Source organism: Pithys albifrons, chromosome 5, assembly GCF_047495875.1.
Source record: "Pithys albifrons albifrons isolate INPA30051 chromosome 5, PitAlb_v1, whole genome shotgun sequence".
NCBI lineage: Eukaryota > Metazoa > Chordata > Aves > Passeriformes > Thamnophilidae > Pithys > Pithys albifrons.
Genome location: NC_092462.1, coordinates 60287163 through 60308683, shown reverse-complemented (window position 1 = coordinate 60308683; position 21521 = coordinate 60287163). Strand labels below are relative to the sequence as shown.

The window sequence follows — 21521 nt, the reverse complement described above, 5'->3', positions numbered from 1 at the left end:
CCACTGCTTGCCTAGATTTTACTTTTGGAGGGAATTATCAATTGAAGAACTCCATATATTCACTACTTAACCTCTGATGCTCTTACGCATATCACTGTTAAGAGCGTGTGAAGAAAACCTAAATAAGCAGCTGTACCTATAGATGAGAAATTTGGTGTTGCTGGAGGTTTTTTGTTTGGTGGTTCATTCCCCTTCAGCCTCCTCTACAGTTCTGAGAGGACCACCCAAGGCCAGAGAAGCAGCTGTGAGCCTTCATTAAAGACACACTGCTAGATATACAAGGAATCCCTATAAATCATGAACAAAAATATGAGAACAATCAGAGTGCTTAAAGCAAGAGAAAACACGCCCAGCTGGACCCCTACAAGACTATAAGAGAAAGTGGTGTCTTTGCAATACCCTCTACAACCAGTGCCTTGAGCACACCTTTGCACCACTGTGACCCGCAGGTCAATGAGGTTATGCCTACACGGCAAGCAGAGATTCACCAGCCACATCCCAAAGCCCAGCTGTAGTGCCTCAGACCTGGCTACTGCAAGTCAAGCGTCAAAGCAAAGCAACCAATGCTCCCAGCCCCAGGAGGGTCTGGGCCAGGACTGAGACCTGAGTGCAATCATGACCCTTTCACTGCTACCACCATGTGCTCATGAAAGCACTGCCTGTGCTTATTCTGCATTTGCATTTGGCTCTGTAGGTGTAAGTAATCCAACTGTAGTAACCAACTACATAAATTACAACTCCCCCAAGATAGAGTATTTTTTCATTTACATGGTGTGTTCCCTTAAAAACCAAATTACTAATGGTTTGGCATCAATACCTTCTTCCTACAAGTAGCAAAACCCAACTGCTACAGAAAAGAAATCTGAAACAAAGCCATTGATAACCAAGTTCTTAGGCACATTCATGTCCCCCATTTGCAAGACTCCTACTTTATGGAAATCAGAATTTAATACATGAAATACACTGCAGGATCACCAACACTGAATACCAAAAAAGAAATCTCGACACTGCAGTTTTCCTTTTTTAAACAAATATTACAAAATTGAATTTTATTGAGTTTCACACAAGATGCACTTAGAAAATTGACACAGAATGTCATTCAACAGAAAAAAAAAATGAAAGCAATTTCAAGCTTTCTTTAGCAACTGCTGAATAATTATAAAGTAAGATACACCAAATTGACAGGTAATCTTAATTTCAGTGTGTGAACATCTCCAATTAGTATAAAATACATCAAAAATTAAAGAATTTCTGATTTTTCCACAGCACAAGTCCTCTTCTTTTTACTTTCATCCCTGAACAGTAACCACAGATTTTGGCCATTACTCCCACTACTCTCAGTGGGAAAGGAGAGGCTGAAAGACTGCAGCAAGAAGTTCCCACCAGAGCAGACCACACTAACCTGTATTGCAGTTATCTCATTACCAAGTCTGCTCAGATACGTAACAACTCTTTCCAATTGCCTCCATTTGCTGTATTACTGTAGTCCTGCGAGTTTCAGGGATTAGCATATACATTAAACTTTTGAATGTTCATACAGCAAATGGGCTTTCCCACTCTGACAAATTACAAAATTAGCAAAGATAAAATTGTCTTCATTTGTTCAGCACTGAAGTACTTTTATGATGCCTTCCCTTGCCAAGTAAAACTGGTGCATACTTAAATGTCTGAAAGGCATAGGAAGTTAATGTTGTGTTTTAACAACACATGAAGAATTTATCATTAACTAAGGGGTCTCTTCTGATACAAGTCTCCAGCCTAATTTTGAGCTCAAATTTAATCTGCTCTTGTTCTGAGGATTTAAAAACATCTTTTGTCAACTCTCCCACAACTGCATCTCACACCAGAAATTAAGATGCATTGTAGTGCTTTATAGCTCTACGTAAGTTTGACTACAACCAATCAATTAAATTAAAATGGATAATTCTGATTTGATTGTCAGTATTAGCTTTTACAGGCATGTTCTCAGGCAAGATAATACACAGATGTAACTCTTCTCAAACGCAAAATGCAGTTCTTTTCTGCTGTGTTAATGCCATACATACATTTCCAACACAACACTTGTTTGCTGCAATTAACACTGCCTTCCTTAACATTAGAAGTGCCCCTTTAATACCTTTTCCCACAGCAATAAAGAATCCTCAGCTTTTAAAAGTAATTTTCTAAATAATTTGCCTTGCAGGACACACAACACATGAAATGAATATGCTTCATATTTTCCCAGTTAAGCAGAACCTTCATTACTATGATCTTTCCTTGGCATTTAGTATTCAGGTAAAATACTATACAGTAAGTCTTTCACTTAAAGGCAAAATTTTATTCTGATTACAAGACTTTCAAGGTACATCTTGAAAAAGTTTTTGTTGGCAAGAATAACTATCTTGACTTACTGGTTTATGTACCAATGCTTTATGCGTTTGTTGATATAAGCACAAGTTTTGAATTCTGCTTGCAGATGTTTACTAAAACACAGCAACTGATAGGCAAGCTTCTGGTCAAGCCGTCATACATTTCCAGGAATATCCTTACACTGGACGAACCTTCATGAAAAACAGTGTTCTGGAAGCAGGTTTCATAACGCAGAGCAGGATTACGCTTTTTCCCAGTCTGTTCTCCAGCAAAGTGATACTGCAGCTCTGCCACCAGGCTAGAGACTCGCGATCCACCACAGTTTCCAGGAGCAAGTTAAAGATCACTTACTTGACCTGACCAGACACCAAGCCAAGTTACTTGTAGAAAGAAATTAATATTTTTTTGCCATTAATAATTTAAGTTTTAAAATAAATATTTATGTGCCTTTTGGCAACTGTCCATTCTGGTAGCATCTGCTGTCCCAACAGCTCAGTATCCTTAGCACATTGATTTAAAAAAACAACTTAGTCAATTCTGTTTCCACAAATAGTAAACCTGTCTATCTCCAACAAGTCTTTCTTTGCAGACCTGTGTTTTAATTCTGAATTGTCTTGGCTTATATCTTTTTCTTCTCCATCAGGAGTTGTCAGAAATTGATCAGAATTGCTCGTTACAAGAAAAGATGGTGTATTCTCCTTCTGATGCACAGGTTGATTGGTAACTGATGTAGATCCATTTTCATCTGTGGAAAATCCTGTTGGAACAGAAGACAATTACAAAGCTAATCATGAATTTAACATGGACCTACTGATGGAATTTGTAACATTCAGATCAATGCAAAACTGTCCTGAAAAAGTGTACTGCATCAAATCAGCAGAAGCAATAGAACAATGCTTTCTGGAAGCCACTACCCCTTTTTATCTTGACAGTAAGAGATTTTCTTTTCTAATTTAGTAAAAGAATAGAAAATGAATTCTACATAAGTTCAGATAATTAGGAAGAGCACAGGCAACAGAAGTTAGGGTATTTTTCTGATTTACACGCTCATTTTTGTTGGCTTAAGCACAAAGATTTTTGACAGTAGTGTGAATCACAGAAATATTTTCTACTGAAATGAACAAAAGGAATCTCTGTGGCCAGAACTGGATGTACCTAATCCTCTACATAAGTACAATAAACCTGCCTTCTCTCGGGATAGCTAATAAATGACTCATGCACTGCTACACACTTTAATAGCACTGGCTCTTAAAGCAGTGCTATTAAAGATGTCTATTTTTATTCCTGCCTCTTACTCAGTGGAACTGAACACACTGGTTCATTAACCTAAGATATTTGTAAGTAATATTCATGTATTGTTTCCATACTGTGTTAAAATTTTTAAAGAGTTAAAATGCACAAGCAATTTATTTAATTTACTATCTCCTCATAAAGACTGAGTTATTGTTTCTAAAGGAATCTGAAAATATCTGACTGATGTGGAGAGGAATGCAGACCAGCCCAAAGAAACACTATTTGTCAGAATGGCAGTACTATCCAAATTACTACAAAAGCTTATTTCTGTAGAGCATCTGTTCACAGCATACCAACTATTTACTTGAAGGTACATGGATTATGTTCTACACTCTTATGCAAGTTAAAGGTACTAAACTTGCACTGAGAAAGGAGACAAGTAACATTAATTGTAGAATTTGGTTACAAACAGAGGTATTTTCTAACTCATCAGCTTCCAGACACAGCTGTTCAGCCTACAAATGATTACCAGTAATCAGAGCTTTCATTTAAGACCAAGTTTAAAATTTTATTCTTAAAAATTTTAACTGTTTCTGTGGACAAAGTGGGAACTCTTCAGAAAATAAGCTGACAAACTATAAACTGGCAGAAAGGAGACCAGATTAATTCCCTTACCCTAAGTCTAACAAGAAATAGGTTAAGAGACTGTATTGAAAAAAAACTGGTAAGTGGGAGACAGATTAACTGATACTGCAGACTCCAGTAGTAATAATACAAACATGCAAAAGCTGTAAAAGGTAAAATCTTCTTCCACATAACTGAGATTTCGAGTAAATAAAGAGCTGTTTAAAAAGTATCAAATCCTCCCAAAATTTTAAATCAAGCTTTTTCATCACCAGTGGCAGCTTGGAATATGTTAAATAAAATCTGCAGAAACTTTTTGGTTGCTGCTTTTCAATCAAAATCTTTCCATGGGAGGAAATAAGCATCTCTACTATTTCAGTTAAAAACAGTCTTCAGGACTTACATACTGTAAGTTTAAGACTCAATGTAAAGTAAGTACAACTTACTAAGTCTAATACCCAAGTGTAGTACTAGAATGCTTAATTAGAACATTATTATCATGATATCCCCTAATGAAATGCAAAAGACATTCAGACCAATTCATATTACATTCTCCCATCATGAAAGTAAAGCAATTCTATGAATTTAAAAATAAACGTCTGCACCAAGTTTCTGCCTGATCTGATTTGACACTGATGAGATACAGAGATTTATGAGTGAAACACTGATAGATTCTTGACTCTCCTAGTGCTGGCGAGACATTCTGACGACTAACAAGCACCTTGCATTTCAAGCTGTTCAAGCTGTTGGCAAGCAATAGTGAACACAATAAAAGCTTCACTGTTAAGTTCTCTACAGCTCTCATGGAGCTTTTCATAGAGGAAGATACAATCCAATTCAGTTGACTGGAACACTGAAGGTTTCTGTTTCCTCCTTTAATGTGTCACACAAATATAATAATGCCACATTCCCATTATATATTAAACTGCTAATACCGAGGACACCTATAAGAAAATTGCACTGCACAGACTTGAAGTGAGCAGAGACTCGCTGAAATTCTTATTTCGATTGCATAAAGCTTTTCATTCATGTTTTCATGACAACTACCGTTAATTGTATTTGATTATTAAACCTACCGTGTTTTACATTAATTTCCATCAGAAATAGATTGCTTCCTAACTAAGCACTGCCGCGGTTGATGTACAAACATTTATTTATTTGTGCAGTGACATGGCAGAAGGGGTTGGACTAACATGATCTTTTGAAAGGTCCCTTCCAACCCAAAACATTCTGTAATTATGATTTTCAAGCAAAAGCCTGCCATTGTTTCATTGTTTCTATCATCTTTGTTTCTATCCACATATCAGAGTGGGATCTTATCAGAGTTATGAGGATTTATTACCTAAAGAAGATATATGAACTAAAAGCAATAAAGTCTATTATGTTTACAGACTTGTGTTCACAGCTGTGATACAGTAAAATTAAGGTCCAGAAAGAGGGTGAATTTGCAGCAAACAATGTCATACATCTGGTTTAATATTAAATTTAGTCTGAAAAATTTTCACTGAAAATAAACAAAGGCAGTTGTCCTTACCTTGGGTAGATTTAAACGTGCTTTGCTGTTTGCCAGCTGGCTTCCCTGGAGTTGCAGTCAGGACAGGATTGAATAATTTGTCCTCCATTTTTGCTTCCTTTACATATTCACATGATTTCCCCAGCAATACAATACTGTTAAGGACTTTGAGAGATATTAACCTGAAAAAATAGTTTACATATTGCCTTAGCATATTAAAATAATTGTATATTATTCATACTACAATTATTCCTATGAAAATAATTGCATATGGTTAGTGCTGTCTTGGACGGATTAACCAACAAATAAAATCTTTTCAATAGCAAGATCAAAAGGTGATTTTCTTTTCATAATGATACGTTTCAGATTCAAAGCCTTTTCCCCCCCCAAAAAAAAGTATCTAGAGAAAAACATCAAGTTTTATCATTTAACTAAAGGCAAGTGTTACGGGGTTAGCCAAGTAGGCCAAAAATTTAGGCTTTAAAGTTCAGACTAGGCCTGGAATCGTCAGCTGACTTGAGCTGGGCTGGGCTAGCTAACAGCTGACTTCTTCTAGCCAGTAATGTTGTATTCCATGCCATGTTAGGACATCATCTCAGAAGGGGTAAGAGCCGGTGTGTGGGTGTGGCTTGGTCAGTTCCATCATGGCTGAAAAAGATAGAGGATGTGCTGCAGCTCTTCTACTCTGCTAGGCCCTGCTCCTGCTGCCGCTGCTTGCATTTTGTTTGAATTCAGGGAAGTAGAAACATTTTGTTGTTACTCTTTCTGTTTCTTGCTAGGTGTCTTTTGGGGTGCTCATAGATCTAGAGTGATAGAATCTGTTTTCACTGGGGAGTGGGGAGGTTATTTCTTGTTATACATAACATGTGTAAGTGTGTGTTGTATTGTAGTTTTCTCTTAATTTTCTCTTTTCTGGGTAAATACATATAGTTAGTTTCAGCATAAAACTAGTTTTGAAGGGTTTTTTCCCCTTTCTCCCTTTTCCCAGCCAGAGGCTAACTCTGTTCTTTGGGCTGTAGGCATTTTGCCAGCTCAACCCAAGACTGGAAGCCATTTGATACATGAAATATTTAAACACAGAACTATAAAGGGCTCTCAACAGTCAAACTTAAAGGCAGTACTATTAGAACTGTAGCCACAAGTGTCCTAAGGAGCACTAATGGACTTTGAACCACAGCACAGAAAATACAAAATAAGTTAGAAAACATCTCCAAGATCATTGAGACCAAACACTGCCAAGTCCACTATCTGGCTTTCACAAATTACAGGCTAATTGTAATAAGTCCTTTTTCACATCACAGAAGACAATCCATAAAACTCAACAAATCCGAAAAGACAGAACTGTGATCCCATCACAGCACAGTCCAGCTGACAGCAGATTCCTTTTCTACTATCAATAATTTTCAGCACAAACTTTGGCCAGTCGCTGAATCCCTTTTACATCTGGCTTCTCATTTGAAGAACAGGAAGGTCTCATCTACCACTGAGTGCTTTCAGATTTATCACTCAAATGAGCTTTGTAGGATCTAAGTTACATTACTAGTTAACACATGACTCGTAGACCAATGTCCACTCAGTGAGTGAAGGCTCACGGCAGAATGACAAGGAGACAATGATTTAGTGTCTGTAGGACGAATGAAATACTCTCTATGCAGATGAGGCTACATAACAAGAGTGAACCAAATGCCGACTCTAAATTCATTCTTCACTCTGAAAAGTCTGTTTATTACATTCATCACTAACAGACTAAAAAGACAACTTGGAGTGAACATTCACAGATCCATGGAGGAGGTCTAAGTGCTTAATCATAAAGTGAACCAACCACACTCCAGCCACAGCTTCACTCTGCATTAATGTAATCAAAACTTGTCAAACAGAAAAACACTTTTAAGGGAATTTTATGCAATACATTTACTTGTAGAAAACAATTAGAGAAATGGAAGAATGAGCAGAGCACACCACTTTCAGTACTTGGAAGAAAGTGACATTTTAGTATCCAAGCAACCATAAAGATGATATAATTTTATACACGTTGAAAACTATGCCTCTCTACAATTTTATTAGATTATTGGGACAGATTTTATTTTGAGAGTTGAGAAGCTCTCCATTTTTAACATTTTAGAGGTGGTTTGGTTTTCTTTTTACACTTATATAGCATGTTTTTGTTTTGATAGTAGGTTTTTACAGCACAATTTGACTCAGATTTAATGAGATCAGAAGTTGAAAAGGCCATAAATCAACACTTTATTTTATCAGTTCCAGCTTCTCATGGAAAATTATGCAAGCATTTCTAGCAATTCTCCTTTATTCTCTTCTGCCAGCCCAGGCTAAAATTTCTAACAACAATATAAGTTTGCAGTTATTCAAAATTCTAGAAATAGAAAACTAAAGTTTTATATGCCAGGCAAGACTCTTTAATACAATAACTTACAGTAATACAGTTATTAATTATGAATACAAAGAAAAAATTCCCCCACATTATAGGTTCATTCCTTTGCCCAGTTAACTGTTTCAGCTTTTATCAGGTCATTTCTCACCTACCTATGCTACAATAATCTGATGAAAAGCTGAAATTTGTGTTCAGAACACAAATTATTTGAAAGATGCAAGAGGTGAGTTAGCTCCAAATCTGACATCATGGCAGAAGTAAAAATCTGTTCTCATTTTTCAACGAGGACAAAATAGACTGAAATGTGTTTACTCTTGTGACCTATGCCTTCCAAGAGCAGCATTTAATACTTCATGTTAATCACTTTACTGCTTCGTGCCCTCCATTCTCCAAGCCACAGAGACAGTGAAAAATCCAGGACTGGGCTGCAGCAGTGGAATGGTAGAGGTAGGAAAACATTACATATATTGGGAGAAAGGAAAAACTACAGTGCACAATGAAATTGCTGAGCTTGGTATACCACAGCTTGAATGTGATGATCAGCAGCAGGTAGTGCTTTCAATTACATAGAGCTGGCTTTAGGGAGAACATGGGCACAGCATATAGTATGATGCTGGGAAAGAAATCAAAGTATGGTGCAGAGCAATGTGGCTAAAATTTTAATATTTTGCCTACATGCAGTACCTCAAAGCCCTAGTTGTCTGCCACTAAAATATATGTGTCTCTACACTGATGTGGACTGGACACATCTCATCAACTTCTACCTTTTTTTTGCAGATAAAAGTCAGATTAGAGATAAGAGTCTGCCTATTCATAAAAAAAATATTCTTTTCATAAGCTACTGTAAAACAGCAGTCTCCACTCTGTTCCCATGTACCTGCTGTAACACTGCTTCAGACCGCGAAGTCTTTCACTTCCCAAGCCTTGCTGCCTTCACTTACAAGCACAACCTGGCAAGACACTGGAAGAGAGACTCCCACAGTACTGTAGGCAGGTTCTTTGTCTATCAGCAGCTTAAGTCACTTTATTCTTTATGACCAGTTTTAAGATGATTCCAACATGTATCAGTACTGAGAGACAACAAACACTGACAGTTCATTACACAGCTTTCCCCATATAGTCTACAGCAAGTGCCTCAAGATAGGCAAACTAGATTGGATTTAAAGCACAATTATGCACGTCTCAGAAGTACATATCAGCTGCTGAGAAGCTAAAGATAACAGACGTGTAAATGGACTTGGCAGTAAAGGAATACTTGCAAAGCACTTGTTTTGGAAAAAAATTGCCACAGGACATTATAATCCCTAACTGTGATTACTTACTGACTCCACCTTCCCAGAAAGGTGGACCTTGCATTTACTTTCTCTTTTTTTCATACAGCAATTTCCTAACACAAAATAAAACTTGCATTTAATGACCAGAGAGAAAAATTCATGGATCTGCTCAGAGCACTTAAACTGCCTATTTTTGTTGGCTTATTCAATCTTTCGCAGGGAGTTTCATTCCCTAGAATTCAATTTCCCTTTTTACAAAGAAGCATGGTGCTTGTCTGTCATAAACCGTCTCAGTCATTTTTCCATGAGTTATTTCCATTACTGAAGTTACTTATTGAGGGCTATAATCCTCCAATGCAGTTACAATACTTACGGATCAATCTGCACTCGCATTTTCAGATTATGAGCATAAGAGTTTTACATTTATGTTCTACTGAAGATAAACAACATTTACAATTATATCTAAAAGTATCAACAGAAGCTTCTTTCACATATCTGATTAAATAATGGTGAACACTATTCGATTGTGCACACTGACTTACCCACAGTAGAACAGCACAACACAAACATAAGCCAGGACTCCTTGTACTTTTATTGAGCTTGTGACAACTCTGATGAGCTGTTTTAAGAACAAAAGTTAAAACAGTTAAAACTTTGCACACAATTAATAGAACATTGTAACAGACACTTCTTATTTGGTAAATTCACGAAAAAGTAGAAACATTTACACTAATAGAAACTTACACTAATGTTCTCTTTGGTAGTACTAACTATTCAAGATTTTGGTTTGAGTAAGTATTATAGTAGGACTTAGTTGCTACTTTGCCAGAACTGGAGTCTGATGATGTTTCCTTCACCACTGACTTTCAAATAGAATAACAAGTGGAAAAACTCTCCAAAACTCAAGAGCTGGAATCTGAGTTAAATTTTGAGGAAAATGTCAAGGGATGCTGATGAAGCAAAACAGAGTCAGTGTTTTGCACCAAGCTAACCTTATGAATACGTAACTGCTTTGTGGACTAGGCATATGACTCCCAAGTTTCACTAACAAATGATCCTGAAATCTCAGTTTTACTTCAGTAGTTCACAGTTGGGGTTTTAAGTTAGCAAAGCACTACAGTTTATTTTAAACTTACTAGTCTCCAGGATATCATATCAGAACACAATTAACTTGAAAAAAGCATTTCAATTCAATTCTTACTGGATGTACTTTACTTCATTAAAAGAAATAATGATTATGATCAGGGTTTTTGTGGTGTGCCTTATTTGTTGTTTTGATTTTTTTTGTGGTGCTTCTTTTTGGTTTTGTGTTGATTTCGTTTTGATTTGGGGTTTTTGTTTGTTTGAAATCCTAGGTACAAACCTACACAAAGCCTGTCAATGGTACTTTTCCCCATCTCTACAAGGGAACATTATATTTAAGTTAATTCATACTGATATTCTTCCACAAAAATTGTGAATTAGCATATTTGCTGGCAAAGGAAGTACACATTCCCAGTATTGTGGTAACTACTACTTGTCTACATGTGTGTATAGGGAAAGTTAGAGCAGCTATTTACAAAAAACATTCCTCAATAGTTAATTCAGGACAGACAGTGTGTGGACACAGTTCCATTAATGAAGTGATTAATTTTATAACAGCAGTCAACTGTTTCAGAATGATGTACTCTGCAACAGCTCAGTGCCTCATATAAAAGAATATTTAGTCATTAAGTGTGCCATTACAGGGACAACCACAAGGACTCCTATGAAAAACCTAAATAAACTGCTGCACTACTGCTAACCTTCTGGCAACCAGCTGCTTTGACTATTCCAAATGAATGAATAGGATAACTGCCAAAAGGAATATGTGTTTAACACACAAAGATGTAGTTTCATTATACTGGTACAATTCAAGTTCTTACAAATTCTATAAAATTAATACATATTCAATTTTATATGAAAGGCTGAGAAACAGTAATGCATTTGTGAAGTCAAAAGTAGTATGTGATACAGGTTATACTGAGTGCTAACTCAACCTTCCAGCATCATTTCAGTTACTTAATTCATCCTCAAAGCATCCAGCCAGGGATCTCAGAGGCACATAGTATTGAAGTGAGATCTTATTGACAGGAAACTGGTAGGAAAGATAGAACTTACTAAAACAGCCAGTGGAAGAGGAATGAAACCCATTCTTCTGGAAACTGAATCACTATAATCTGTATATGCCTAGGAAAAAAAAAGAGGAAGAATAATCAACTACTTATGCAAAGGAATGAGCTTATTTTAGCTCTAGATAAGAATACAGAACTGTTAACAAACACTATACTGGCAAAAAGTGCAACTACTCATGCTCTGGAATTCAAATGGAGATAGCTGCACTCCCACACAAAAATGTAATACTACCATGACCAGTAAGATTAGCTTCAGTGCTCTGAATCAAGAGAAATGGGAGTATAATACAAATCTCTAAATCGAGAGCAATTAGGACACTGAATCCAAATGCCCTGTGATATTTCGTCTGTACATTATTACAAGCTTGGAGATCTTTTTGTATTGGTTTGACTGATCTGCAAATGCACTTCAGAAAAAACTGTAACACGCATAAAAGAAAATTATCCACCACACTAGCAATTTCAAGTTATTCTACAAACATCTATAATTAGCCTTAAGATAAATATATTAAAATAATTTTGAAAATATGTTTAGATTTGAACACTCAAAACAGAACTACTTGGCCTGACAGCTTGCCTGCAGTACTGAACATCACACCAGTTAGTGCCTAAATGATACGACTTCATTTCCCACAGAGGATCCTTAAGAAAAATAATGGGAGTTTTCAAAACTTAAAATCTTGGGGGTTTTACTAGTATCAAATTAATAATAATTATTTATTTGTAACTGAAGGTGTCTAGCTTCTTTATGAGGTTTAACTACTTCACTCTTCATTCTACAAAAATACCCAAGAAAACTACAGAAATTATTGTGAGTGGCACCCCAACCAGTGAACTCCAATGAGCCTTCCCCCAGGAAAGGTGTGCTGTAATCTTCCAAAAAATTGTACTACTTAGAAACACAAGCAGTCTGTGTGTTCTATGAATACCCATGCATAACAGTAGCATAAATGGTGCAAACATCCCTATACATCTGTGCATGCCCTCTGTGAAGAAACAGAAATTCCTAAAGAATACTGTGTTGTAACACAACACAATTAAAATACTGTGAAAAGAACAGGAATCTAAAATTATCTGAAGAACATCTTGTTAATTTTACTTCTCACATATCTCCAAAATGTAAAGATGTTACAATCATCTGCTTAGTTAAAGTGTATTTTGAAGAGACTTCTCAATAATATATTAAATAAAGCCTGAGCTGATCTGAGCAACTGGATAAAATAATAATATAAATCACAGGTAAATATTCATTATGTCTTTTTTAAAAAAGCAGAGTAGAATGCCAGTGTTGCAGGAGTGTAACAGTACTATATGAATTTCTTGAAGTATTTGTTCCAATATACCCCCATAACAACTATGGTAGGTAATATAACAAAGTTCCTTTTATTTTCAGGCTTACATTTTTCTGTCGGCTGCTAACAAGGTCAAAAGCAAGACTGGCTCTGTATTCACTGTAGACCTGGAAAAAATCCAGCACATCAGATGTGTGATTATTTGGTTACCACACTTTATAAACGCAACGCAGATATTAGTATTTCCATAAAATATTTTCAACATGTATTTTTTGAAAGAGTCAAAGCCAGTTTTTCTGAGGTCTAACTGCACCTTTCAAGAGATAAGCCTCTATTTCTGCAATAAAGTAACTTGCATAGATATAGATATATATATACACACACAACAAATAAACATTACTATGCTATGTTTTAGGAACTGAATGAGACTTTAGAAAAAGTTACTGAATTTCAGGCTCATCAGAAACACAAAATATAAGAAATCACATTTAGTTTCTTTCTCCACAGTTTGTAATTGGTTTTAAGCTGCAAGAAAGCTAGCTCTAGGATTAAATCAAACAAAGGAGAGCTTTCTTATATACCAAGCAAGCGATCTCGTGAAGAAAGCAAATTGCATCAGAAGACGAATGAAGCTTTTCCTTCTCTTTAAAATTACAGTTCTGCATATTGAAGCAGAAGAGCATCTATTTTAAAGGTAAGTGGCAGGATAACTTGCAATGCAGGTGTTAAAAATTTTGGAAAAAGAGTATCACCTAGCAACCATAAATCTTCAGAACTTCATAGAAAAAGATACAAAGTTTGTTAAATAAACCTTGCAAAATCGCCAGTCACTACCCCCATCCTCCAGCTGTTTCAGCACTCTCAAACATACTAAGTTTTTGGCTATCATGACTTCATTACTGCTCTTTTCCACACTCTCTAAACGAAAGTAGGGCATGCATAAATGCCTCTGGCATAAGGGAGCTTATTAAGTGGCATCTATTACTTGTTTCCATACTGCACAACGCAGTTACTTTAATGATGCTGAAAAAACCAGACTTCACAGGTTTTGATCTCATTTCCTGTAAAGTGGTTTTTTCTAAAGAAAAGACACTAACTCATATCTTCATAAATTTATCACGTGCATTTGAGGTCACACAATATGGAAGAGAAATGGCCAATGTATCATGCTGCAACACACAAGATGTAACCTCATCTATTGCTTTAAAAGAAAGACTGGATAATATATGCAGCCCGAGAAATTTCAGGGTTGGAAACTAACATAACCTACTTCATATTAGTGCTCCAGGGACAGCAGAAAAAAAAATCTGACTTCAGATTCCACTTCTAACACACATGCAAAGACAGAGTTAAAACAGCCTAACACGACCTGTTTTTCCAAAAGCCTGAATTTTAACGTAAGATTCATTTTGTAACAAAAAGGTACAATCCTGTCTAGACTACAGAACAAGTAACCTTCTGTCAGTGTAACTAATGATCACTTCACAAAATGGTCTGCCACTTATGTGAATTGTAGCTATTATGTCAGCTGTTACACAACACTTGCAATAATTTATGTATCTGAACCCACTAATTTAGAAGCAGAGGTGTTAGTTCCACATTAGAAAGATCCTCAGAAGTATATTGTGCCAGGAAATAACCAAGCTTTCCCAAATACATGAAAATAACTGTTTTTACCTTTTCTGCATGGGAATAAATTTTAATATTAAAAGAAATAAGGAAAATGAACTACAACTCAGCATTCCAAACAGGATACCTACATCTGCTGTGATGTCATTGAATTTTGTTATGAAGGCATGTTTCACAATGTCCACTGCAATTTCTGAAGCAACCACCATGCAAACATCCGGGAATAACACCCAAAGATGATCTGTAGGTTGGGAAGAAACAAGCTAGGCCATTTAATTTAATGCCAATATATAAAATAAGTATTGCAACACTTCTTAACAGCAAAAATCCTCAAGAGTCTAAAGAGTTCATAACTTTACATCACCACTCAGCATGCAGCGTGCAAGTTCTTGCTTATTCCATTGCTGTTCTAGAAACTTATCAGTGCTATCCAATCACACCAGTTAGGACCAGGTTCTGAAGTCTTTACTTTGTAACGCTTTATCTCTACTAGGAAAAAAACTTTTGCAAGTACTAGATAGTACATGTTCAATATGTATAAGGCATAGACAGAACACGTCCAGTTTTGGATGCTTAAGGTAAAATTTATGTACTATAGTAACATTCAAGCAAAAACATTCAACACAGATCAGGGCTCAAAATTATTAAAATAATGTTTTAATAAAATAAAAAGCAGTATTTTCATCACTATTTATTAAATATTGCATTAAAAACTAAGCATAATCAATATTAAATTATGAATAGCATTTTTAACATCTCTATCAAATTTCAATCTCGCTTGTTACACAAAATAACATTTTCTAGGGAATCCTTCATTCTCGGTGTACTCCAAGGAAATGAACAGGCAGGGAAGAAATCATTCCAGACAGTACCTCAAATATAACTATCAATGTTTATAGCATAGCAACATGAATTTCTAGCAGAAAGGATAGAGTCTCTCAAAAAATGCCAGAAATAGAAAAAAACAGAGGATCTAAGGTATTTGACAAAATTAAGATTCCTCAATTAAATGTCTTGGTTACCCTGATCTTTCAGATAGAGGAAAGAAGCAAGATATACTGTTGTTGATAGCACAAGAATCTGTCATGTTTTATTTCATTTTTCTACTAGTTTACTCACCTGGATTCCATGAGAACTGTTCCATATTTCTTAAACATACAATTAGTAGGAGTACATAATTGGTGAACCTCTCTTTTATATCTAGTTAAAAAAAAAAAAGCTGTCAACTCCTAAGAAACATTTGTTGGCATGCACAGATATCTACTCATTCTGAGGTCCTTTCATCTATTAATTTTTGAATTAGATAATCTTTTCCACAAATTACCTAATTGGCTGGGAACCACACTATGGACAGGATTTCTGCAGTAGGGTGCGGCCTGGTCTGTCCGATGCCACCTCACCTCGGGGTTCCCAGCATCAACAGGGACTTAGGACCTTCTCCAATACATTAATAAAATAATCATCTTTCTTGATAAAGTTTCTGCATTCCTTCTGGGATTCAAAAAGAACCAGCATCTCCTGATACAAAACCAGAGATAATATACCCATCTGTCCCTTCAAGGTCTTAGCAACATGCATTTCATTTTCTACAGATCGTGGATATCCAAATTGCTATATACTTGGTTCAGTTGTAGGAAGAGAAAAAGTGTTTCAAGGCAACTATTATTCCTTAGCTAGAAGGTTCCTAACAGTCTTTCCCTCTGCCACCTTAAAAGGGAACAGCTGGATGTATCAGCACAGTAATGAAAAGCATAAATTCTGTTACACAAAAGCAGTTTGGTTAGAGATAAAGTCTCTAGAGACTTGCCCTCCCAGACAAGGCAGTCTTTTTTCTACTTTGGTGTCCTGTCTCCAGAGATGACACACACAGCTTATTTGAGGAAAAAAGCACCACATTTATGAGCTTACTAAAAAACACCTTCCTGAAATTGTATTACTGAAAACCAGTGTAAAACCTAAAACCATGTCACAATTAGCAAATCCTAAGATTTCTTTTCAGAAGACAGAGCTATCAGGAAAATCTGTGAAGACATTGTTACTGCTTTTTACACTTGTTACTAACTGTTAACATAACTTCTTTGTGGGCAAGTCACCTCCAAAACCAAAGGGTTCATTTCCTTAAGAATCTCCTGTATTCTGCTGGGTTCTACCTACTGTTTTAGTAAACAAAAAATTGAAATATTCAGAAGAACACACAGAGATTGAGCTGACCAAAAAAATATTTGACCTTGTGTCAACAGTTTCCACAATCTCTGACTGACTACAGGAGAACAACAATGTTCGTGACTCCAGTTGTATAAAACGCGCATATAAATACCTACTATAGTGTAATAATATTCCTAGTTTTAAAATAGAAGTTTGAAAATACTTTCAAGCCTGAAAAAATAGAGCAAAAAGGAAAGAACAAATGCTCCAGGAGAGTGGAATGCAAAGCACAGGATTTAAGAAGAATTAGATTGCATGTACACTTGTAAAAAGACACATCTTGTGGTACATAAATTCATCTTTCAGTACAGGCTGGGCAGAGTTGGAGAAAGCACGTTTCCCAAACAGAAGTGGCATATGTATAGGGGAACAAACAAGGAAATCCTTCAGTACAATAAGTTTAAAGCAGAAAAAAACAGGACACAGGTAAACCCCTAATTTCTCAGTTTCTTGCCAATAGCACTCCAGTAACTCAAGTATATTCTTCTATGCTTCTGAATTCACAAAATACTGCCCAAATGATCAGAACACAGTATTTTCTGAAAATCTATTTCCAAGATATCACTTGACACTGTCGCCAATGGATTAAAATGCAGTCAAGCATTCTTTGATCTGTATTCTTTATCACATCCATTAGCAACCTGGAAATAATCACTGGGTTTTGAGACTTTTGCCCAGAACCTCAGAAAGGTTTTATCCTGTATTTCCCACATTGCATAATTCCACACTGCCATGACACATCATGGATCAGCAATGTGTAAGACAACATACAGATCTCATCTTCAGTGCTTCAGATCCTGGGGGTCCTCAAAAGATACACATTCTCAACTGGGAATCAAGGACCTTAATACAAGTCTACACATTAAAGCACATTTCAAGCTCATCTTCCAGACATTTATTACCTGCTTGGTATATGTTACTTTACCAGTCGATAGGATTAAATTGAGACGGGATATCTTGGGCTTTAAATTTCCTCTTATGCTATAATAATAAACATTTTTCTTCCACTAATTTCTGAGACCAGTGACAGGCTAATACCTATTTCTCCCCTCTGCTTGTTTTTCCTGTTCTCACTGGCCTTCCTTCTAATCTGTTATCTCTGCTGCCACAGCTGTTCAAGGCTATTGGAGTGAGAGGAATGACTGTGGTTGCTGCTCTTCATCCTCGTTCCTCTCATCAACTGACTGTCAGAGATGTAAGCAAGAGAGCCACGGCATTTCACAGCAGTTGCAACAGAAAATTAAAAAATTCTTTCAATTTCTCACCCTTGTGGAGAAGGACAAAAAAAAAGCTTCCAGGATATCCAAAACAACCACTGGTAATCAGTCCTAAACCCCAATTTAAATTTCAGAATACAAAATACACATCAATAATGTTTCATCATTTATTTTTTTGTTTTAAAGAGGTGAGGGGAATTTCCTGTATCATGTATTGCCACTTCTTAGATGATGTGGTGAATTTTAGAACACGTGAGGCTACATCCCTAGATTCACACTTAAAGACAACATGCTCTTAAAAGAACAACCAAGGCAAAAAATAATTTATTGTATTGGTGAATTTGGCAAATCAGGAACAAGCCACCAGTGTTAGTGTTCAATTATAGAGAGCTCAGGTACTAAGCAGAAGGAAATCACTCTATTCTGCTTTAGCATAACAAAGAGTAAAGTGGAAAGAAAAAGTGCTCTCTTCTTTATTCTCCATCATGACAATCCTTAATAACATTTAGCTATTTCAGCTCAGATTTGCATGTATCCCATGAAGCACTGAAGAGAATCATATCACAAACTGTTTTTCCATTAGAATACAGTATAGCTTCAATAATCCTTTACATTATAAAACAGTTAAATGAGAGCCAAAATGACAAACTGAGGACATTTTACATGGTCTGCAGCTACCTCCACAACCACATGATTAAGAAGTTTACTTTCCCCATGTTTATACTCCTAAGTGTTGAAAACCTGACATTTGCCACTAATTCAGATACATTTATCCCCTTGACTGGCCTCTTGTCAGCACATACCATGCATAGTGCCAATGACACACTATACATGAAGTCCTGATGGACATCAGTGAAAACTGGTGCCCCTCAGGGGTCTATACTGGGACCAGTGTTATTTATTCTCTTCATTAATGACACAGATGAAGGGATTGAGTGATCCCCAGCAAGCTTCAGATGATCACCAAGAGTGGTGCAGTTGACACACCTGAAGGGTGGGATGCCATCCAAAGGGACCCGGACAAGGTCAGGAAGTGGGCCCATGGGAATCTCATGACATGTAATATGACCAAGTGTAGGTGCTGTACCTGGCTTGGGGCAACCCAAGTTATTAACACAGGCTGGAGAATGAATGGATCAAGAGCAGCCCTGTCAAGAATGACTTGGGGGTGCTGGTGGATGAGAGGCTGGACATGACATGGCGATGTGCATGTGCAGCCCAGAAAGCAAAAGTCCTGGGCTGTATCAAAACAGTGTGGGCAGCAGCTCGAGGGAGGGGATTTTGCCCCTTTACTCCATTCTAGTGAGACCCCACCTGCAGTGCTGCATCCAGGTCTGGAGTCTCAAGCACAGGAAGGACATGGACCTGTTGGAGCAAGTCCAGAGGAAGGCCACCAAGGTGATTAGAGAGATGGAACACCTTTCCTACAAGAAAAGGCTGAGAGAATTTGGTTTGTTCAGCCTGAAAAAGAGAAGTCTTCACAGTGACCTAATCGTGGACTTCCAGTACCTGAAGGGAGCCTACAAGAAAGATGGGGAGGGACTTTTTACAACATCATGCAGTGGTAGGACAAGAGGGAATGGCTTCAAACTGAAAGACAGTAGGATTAGTTTAGAATTAGGAAGAAATTCTTTACTGTGAGGATGTTGAGGCACCAGAACAGGCTGCCCAAAGAAACTCTGGATGTCCCATCCCTGGAAGTGTTCAAGGCCAGGCTGGATAGAGCTCTGAGCAATCTGATCTAGTGAAAGGTGGCCCTGCCCACGGCAGAGCAGTTGGAATTGGGTGTTCTTTGAGGTCCCTTTCAATCCAGACCATTCTACGTTTCTATGATAAACTGCATTCTAATGCCACACTTAAACTGCACTCTTACTAGGGCTGGTTCTGAAGCCTGTTCACACATCATACTATATACTGCCCATACACATTTCAGATTATTTGAAAGATGACACTGAATTTGCTTGTGTTTGCATGCATCCTCTGGTGGTGCAAGAGACTAGATATGATTAAATCTTTTCAGATTCCTTTAGCATATATATATATTTCAGTATTTTGAAAACTGAAAGGAAGAATTAGACATTCCAAGACAGCAATCACAGTTTAGTGGTCTTGTGTCAAAACTGAGCCATAAGACCTTTTTCCATTAAGGTAAGTCATGTGTGCCTATTAGGGTTGTCATATGAATGGAGGTGGCAAACATCCATTTCAAAGCCATGTAATACACATACTGAAGAAAAAAAGCAACATGTACTTTTTAAGTCAAGTCTAAAAAGGAATTTTACATAGACAAATCAGATTTTAAATACTTTTGCCCCACCTACATCAGTCCTGCGGTTCCAATTTTAGCCCATTTTAATAACACATTCTGCCCTTCCGCAAATCCTTTTGGAAAATGGTGACATTCAGTTAAAAGGATTGGTAGCAACATATACCCAAAGTTTAATTGCCAGTGTGTCAGAGGGCATCATCACTTTTAAAAAGAATGTAAAAAACAGGAAATAGATGTTAGTGGAAATAAAGCATATTCCTAGGAGAGCACTGCATCTAGTACAGGCTAGTGTGATTAACTAGCCAAAATGTCCAGCTGACTATTGAACTCATTCAGGAAGGACCTAAACTCTGAAGATCTCAGGTACTTTGCAGTGGTAACTAAAAAAGGGCAGTGAGATCCCAGGAATCCAGATCCAGAAGTGGAGCAGTCTTTGGAACATCTAGTTACTTCCTTCCAGGTTCCCTGCCACATCACGCAAGAGTCCTGAACCAGGAAGGAGAAACTCATGTTTAACATGTTAATCCCACTGTTGTATACTTAGATCAAAAGCTGGCTATAAATCGTAGCATGTAAGAAGTGAAACAAGATATTTTGGTTTATGTATCAGCAAATCCAAAGTAGTTCTAGTGACAACTATCTCTTAACAAGTGACCAGAGCAAAAGAAAGGATCAAAGACTGAAGAAACAATTGTCATGGAGGCACCAATCTCAAATGTGCTCCTGCTCCCAAACCCCTCATCCTTAAAATGAACAACTGGATTAGAATAATGATATTAAAAAACCCTAAAGCCACATAAGAAAGCAGTTTGAATTCCAAAGACCAAAGGTAAAAATAAAGCCTATTCAATGTTTTGATCACAGCCAGAGACTAATAAATTGGGTACAAACCAGGAAAACCAGAATAAAAATAAAGAGTACAAAATTGTGAAGAAAAGAAATGAAGTTCCTAAAACTTCAGAATAAATATGTAAGATTTTGAGACAAGAGATTTAAAAACAGGAACCAGTCAAGCCTAACAGCAATTGAAGCAAATAACCTAATGCTCTTCACCTAATGTACTTCTTTGTGTGAGGTACAACTGTGTTCTGTGAAAAAATTTAATTTAGAGCACAGCTTGAAATTGAAGCAAGGCATTTAAAAGCATAAAGGAGGGCGGCATGCTGGGCTTTCAACAATGATAAACAAGCTTCTCTATAGTTTTGGTCTCCTTGTTCACTAATCCTGATCCTACAAAATTAGTTTACAGAAAACTATTTCAAAAAGAGAATACACTGCTTAAATTTAGGGAATTATTTCTTCCTGATACAACAAACAAAAGTTTTTTTTGTCTTCAGTAGAGAAGTCTTTTCCAATGGCTACAGTGTTTAGACT

General features: G+C 36.8%; 1 protein-coding gene across 1 annotated transcript in view; it reads right to left on the bottom strand.

The window, feature by feature from the left end:
* Positions 1-1013: 1013 nt before the first annotated feature.
* Positions 1014-21521, bottom strand: part of TAPT1 (transmembrane anterior posterior transformation 1) — a 50685-nt gene continuing 30177 nt past the window's right edge. The window contains exons 8-14 of the mRNA XM_071556753.1: positions 15576-15656; positions 14588-14697; positions 12935-12994; positions 11522-11590; positions 9925-10001; positions 5741-5901; positions 1014-3106 (exon numbers count right to left, since the gene is read on the bottom strand). Of these exons, the coding sequence (XP_071412854.1) occupies positions 2877-3106; positions 5741-5901; positions 9925-10001; positions 11522-11590; positions 12935-12994; positions 14588-14697; positions 15576-15656 (788 nt within the window). The 3' untranslated portion in view covers positions 1014-2876. The remainder of the gene's footprint in view (positions 3107-5740; positions 5902-9924; positions 10002-11521; positions 11591-12934; positions 12995-14587; positions 14698-15575; positions 15657-21521) is intronic.